The following is a 5522-nucleotide window of genomic DNA, read 5'->3' as shown; positions in this document are numbered from 1 at the left end:
AAATTAACACCGAGAGAATGTGATATTAATTTTGATTGCTGGATGAGAAAAGGTCACTCTGGAAATGGTATTTTGTGGGAAACCTGAAATGTGCTCGAGAATTACTGAAAAGTTGAGAAGTTTTAGGTGGATTCAGGAGGGTGGATGGATGGTTCATTGACATGTGAGTGTGGGGTGGCAGGGTGTCCAGGATGACACTCAGGGGTAGACAGGATATTAGTACCAACAGGTGAGTTTAGGGGACACTGAGATGGGGTGAATTAGTTGGACAACTAGTTGTTTCACCTTGGGACCTGCTCGCTGTGAGCTGAGTCATTGATTTATCACTGATGTGGATGTGGGCAGATGGCTATTTGGGTCTCAGGGTTGAAGTCAGATCTGCGCTGACTCAGTGGGCATTTCTAGTTCATTAATGGTGTTTGAAGCCCGGGAAATGGATGGGATGGCATAGAAGAGGGCGTGGATGTGGAATGAATGAGTCAGAGAAAGTTGAGACACATTTCTCCAGGTAGAGAGGAAGCTGGAAGATCCAAATGAGCTGAGAACATTTTCTATGGCTGGCAGTCTGCATCCCCCATTTTATTCAAATTTCACCTTTCATTTTGTTTCTAAAGGGGAAACTCAAAAGAAACATGTTGCCCCAGACTTCAGAGAAGAAAAGACAAGTTCATTTAGCCAAGAGGAAGCGGAGACATCGTGAAAGGTGTGAACTTCCTATAAGACTCACCAGCTGCATTTTCAAGCGACCAGTCACGAAAATAACTTCCCATCCTGGCAATCGGGTCAGGCGCCGTCGATGGGAGGAGACCTTGCAGAAGCCCCAGCAAGTCTGTGCTTACAGGAGACTGCAGGGTCTCCAGGCCTGCAGCACTGAAGGAGAACTTTTAAGTACTTTCGATATTACAAATACTTTAAAAATAATTGCCCCTCATAGCCCAGGTGAATCCCCGGGCCATGTTGGTGCTGGGTCTCTCCACACCAGCCCCGAGCCCACCGCTGCACAGTCTTCAGACTGGGCGGAGATGATCCCAGGAGCAGGTCTCCGTCTCCCACAGTCAGTTTGCAGACAGTCGGTGTCTTATGGAGATATCCGCAGACAGCATCAGAAAGTGAAAAAAGCCAGGGAGAGACTTGCTGAGGCCCTGAGGGCAGACAGGCTTGCCAGGGAGGCAGAGAGGGAGGAGCCAGGAAGGATGTTCTGAGAACTGATGGAAATAGGTCGGTGCGCTGAAGAAGCCAAGAAGTGTGGCCCTGGGCAGGTGGTCCCCGTGAGCAGCCCTCAGTTTCACTCGTTTCTTTTAATGTCCGTTCTGCTTCTTGATCTGGCCTGTGATGCTTTATCATATTAAAATTGTACTTTATTAAATTTTTTGAGACACAAAAATGTGAAGAGTAGTGGGTCTTGTGTGTGAGACATCGGTTTCATGTGACAAGAAAGATCTTTATTTGTCCTGGTACACCCTAATTTCTGTTTACCATGACTTTTACTCATTTTTATATTAAATTCTACAGAGGTAATTTATCCTGAGCAGTTATTTAGTGTTTCTAATTATAATATTTTCCTATCATATTTACACTCAGGGAAAGATGATACCTACTGTAAAGAGCTAATTTTTTAACATTAAATTAATTTGATGCCATAAATCTTATTTTATTAAGCTTGCTTTTATATCTCATTCTAACATAAGTTCCATCCTTTTCTTTGTTCTTGTATTTCTGCCAAATGCTATTTCAGACATAAGACATTTCCATGTAATTTAATTAGCACCTAGGCTACCTGTTACCGCCTTATCTGTTACCTAAAATTACCTACGTGGCTTTTTAAAGTACAATTAACCTAAGATTCTGAAGAAGGAAAATTTTGGTTGGGAACATATCACACGGAGAGAACCTTGGCAGCAGGCTAGTTGCCTTTGCCCTGACAGTAGGTCCTGAGTCAATGAAACTCATCCACATGCTCACAGTGTGGGGCACATAATAATCATTCAATAAGCATGTGATGGGAAGACTTTCTCTGGGTCAGGAAGGAAAAGACTGATGTGGTTTGGGAAGCATCTCACATTTTCTGGACCTCCTTGAAGACTTTTGATAGAGTAGTTTTTGCTTTGGTGGGGAAGGAAGCCTGATTTCAGAGAGTCAAAGAGTGATTGAGAAGCGGAAGGGTAGAGAGTGAGTGGAGGTGGACAGCTGTGCCTTGTGCCTCTTGAGAATGGCCGCTGGATTTAACACGATGATGGCTCCCTCCCAGAGCCCATAGATTTGCTGTGGGGCTGACTCTGCCCGAGGTCTAGGGTGTTCTAATTCCTCAGTGTGAGCTAACCTTCATATTCCAAACCCCAATGTCCTGGAACAGGGGGTGTCAAATAGCCCTCTCTGGTCCAACAGGATCCAGGCAGGACCCTTTTATGGAAGAGGAGAAGGAGCCAGGTAGACAAAGGGTTCTATCTGAGAGAACTGGATGTCTGGGAAGTGGAGCTGAGAGAGTCACACTGCAGGAGCAGCTGACAGGGTTTGAGGCCACCTGGGAGGAGACATGAGGGATAGTCAGGAAAAGGCCTGCCCCCTCATGTGTATCTTGCACGTATCTGTGCCTGGACATAATCTACTCCTCAAGTCTCATTAACATGAGCTGATTTCTTCCCTCATTGAATCTCTTCTTCCTTCTTATATTCTGTCAAATTATTTTAAGCTAATTTTAGTTGGGTTTTCTCTCCCATGTTGAAATTATTCCTGATTGACTCCCAGATGTAGAGTATGACTTCTCTGAGTTACATTGAAAAATGAAGGAGTTCCTGTGTGATAATTGTGGACCCGAGAAATTTAAGTGATGGCATCTGGCATGGTCATGCTGTTCATGAGATCCATATCATAAGCCACATGATAATTACAATTTTTAAGACAAGGTACTTTTAGGTTTCAATGGATTGAGTGAGAAGTGAGGACCCCTCCAACTGATTCACAGTTTACCAACAGCAGGGAATCGAGAATTCTTCCTTAGCTCTTCCAGCTCATGGCGGTTCCTGCCTCCTTGGTTTGCAGCAGCAGATGTACAACCTCTGCCTCTGTCTTTCACATCATCTTCTTCCCTCCATGTCTCTGTGTCCTCTCCTCTTCTTACAAGGACACCAGTCATTAGGGCCCACCCTAAATCCAGGATGAGTTCATCTCCAGATCTTTGATCACATCTGCAAAGACTTATTTCCAGACAAGTTAACATTCTGAGGTTCAGGGTGGACATGACTTTTGGGAGGCATTATTCAACCCACCAAATCATCTACCATCAAGTTGAGATTGAGAGAAATTCATCTTGGAAGTGACTTTCTTGTGCCTGCTGGGACCTGAAGGGGTTAGGTCAGCAGCAGCCATACAAAGTACACAGACAGTCTTCCTGGCTCAGGCAGATCTGAATGGTAACAATGTGGGAGGAGTTTGTCTTCTTCAAAAGTACTTGATTCAATGTAAGAAAGTTAAAAATCATAATTTTTTTGAAATTGTGATGCTGATTCTTAAGTTCATATGTAAATTTGTCAAGGTGAAAGCAGTTTTGAAAAGCAACCACCAAACAAAATAAATATGAGGGAGAATAAGGACAAAGGTGACATATCAAAACATTTCCCCAGGCACGTTGACAAAACTGGCAGAGTAATGTGCTCACAGAATCAGTCTCTCCACTGAAGCAACCATTCAGTTGAACAAACTGACAGAATCAACTGTTTCAGAACTCTGGAATACAATAAAAAACTTACATCAACCAGAGGAGTGATGAATGAAGGAAGAGGTGGCTGAATTTGGGCAAGGAAATATAGCAGCATTTTTGGTTAATGTCTACCCACTGCCATTCCTTGGTTCTTTGGAGGAAGTGAGGAAGGAGCCCAGACTACTTGTACGGCTTCCTCATGCCAGGGGTCAACTATTAACCTCATTCTTAAAATAGGGGGATTGTGGGGCTGGCCCCGTGGTCGAGTGGTTAAGTTTGCGTGCTCCACTGGAGGCGGCCCAGGGTTTCATTGGTTCGAGTTCTGGGCGCGGACATGGCACTGCTCATCAGACCACGCTGAGGCAGCGTCCCACATGCCACAACTACAAGGACCCACAACGAAGAATGTCAACTATGTCCCGGGGGGCTTTGGGGAGAAAAAGGAAAAAATAAAATCTTAAAAAAAAAAATAGGGGGATTGTGTGACTGGAGGGTGGTGGCCAGTCTGTTGGGTCCCTGAGGGACCAGTGCAGAAGTTGGCAGGGATTTCTCCCCCTCAGGCTGGAAAGACTTTCCAGGTAGTGTCATGACATGATGAAAGACTTAAAAGATTTACGCTACTAGTAGATGTCTGGGCATGGGATGATGGATGCGGCAAGCAGCAGACAGACACAAAAATATGGAGAGGAAGTATCTGAGGAGGAAGTTTTTCAGGGTAATAAAGGCTTAGAAGGGCCCCTGCATGTACCAGGGAAGCCAGAGAGCAATGTGCATGCACAAGGCTGGATGAGCTCAGAAAAGATCTGAAAAGACCCTGGGCTTGTACTTTGGAAGATTTGTGGGCTCCACACAAGCAGGTGGTGGAGTCTGAGGAAGAGTTGTAGAGGGCCCAGCTCAAAGACTGCAGAGTTGGGTTTTTTGTTTTTTTAAATGTGTTCTTTTAGATCCTTGCATTTAAAGAAACTTCCATGCGGTCACTGGCTGATTTCTGAGTTAACCAAAAAGAGATTTCGGTGACCACACACATCAAGGAATACAGTTTTGGCAAAAATAGTCTGAAAAGTCACTAAACAAAAGGACGACTGCTGTTCATAAAAGGCAACTGCAGAAAACCTGGGGAGGGAGGAAAATCTGAATTTCACAATTACCACATTACAATTTGCAAAATTTCCAGTTTTCAACACAAAATTACAAGGAATACGAACCTACAGGAACGTGCAGCCCATTCATGTGAAATAAAATGAAAATTGACAAAAACGGTCCCTGACAAAGCCCAGGCATTGGGCTTAAGAGACAAAGGCTAGAAAACAACTGTCTTAAAGGCTAATGGAAAGTAGGGACAAAGAACCAAAGAAAACAAAGAGAATGATGTCTCAACTCACAGAGAATATCAAGAGAGAGAAATTGCAAAAAGAAGCAGAGAGAAATAATTGAGGACTACCCTTGCATTTCCTTCTCCCCTGTCTAGCCTGAAGCAACCATGAGTCTACTTCCTGTCCGTACCGATTGGCCCATATTTGACATTTCATGTAAATGGAATCATATATGCAGTCTTCTTTGACTAACTTCTTTCACTTAGCAATATGTCCTCAACTTTCCTCCATGTTGTAGTATGCGTCCTTCACATCTTCTACGGCTGAATAATATACAGTGTATGGATATACGGATCACATTTTGTTTATTCATTCCTCCATTGATGGCCATCGGCTTGCTCTGGTCCACCTTTTGCTGGTCCCACTTTCACCTTCAGTGGCCCCAGGTGAATGTCTCCCATCACCCTTCTTATTCCCTGCCATCCAGTCAGTTCAGACCTGCTTAGATCCAG

The 5522-nt window shown here is 44.2% G+C and overlaps 1 protein-coding gene across 1 annotated transcript; it reads left to right on the top strand.

Annotated features, from left to right (window-relative positions):
- The first annotated feature begins 632 nt into the window (after positions 1-632).
- On the top strand, positions 633-1202 carry LOC124233596 (putative methyl-CpG-binding domain protein 3-like 3). The gene has a single exon (XM_046650739.1). It carries the CDS (start codon positions 633-635, stop codon positions 1200-1202), a length of 570 nt encoding a protein of 189 aa, XP_046506695.1.
- The last annotated feature ends 4320 nt before the right edge of the window (positions 1203-5522 follow it).

This window comes from Equus quagga, unplaced genomic scaffold (genome assembly GCF_021613505.1).
Source record: "Equus quagga isolate Etosha38 unplaced genomic scaffold, UCLA_HA_Equagga_1.0 207001_RagTag, whole genome shotgun sequence".
NCBI classification, from domain to species: Eukaryota; Metazoa; Chordata; class Mammalia; order Perissodactyla; family Equidae; genus Equus; species Equus quagga.
The sequence above is the reverse complement of the archived record's forward strand: the minus strand, read 5'-3'. Positions and strand labels throughout refer to the sequence as shown.

Excerpts from the sequence above, each read along its gene's own strand:
- LOC124233596 (XM_046650739.1), top strand. The coding sequence starts at position 633 with ATGTTGCCCCAGACTTCAGAGAAGAAAAGACAAGTTCATTTAGCCAAG.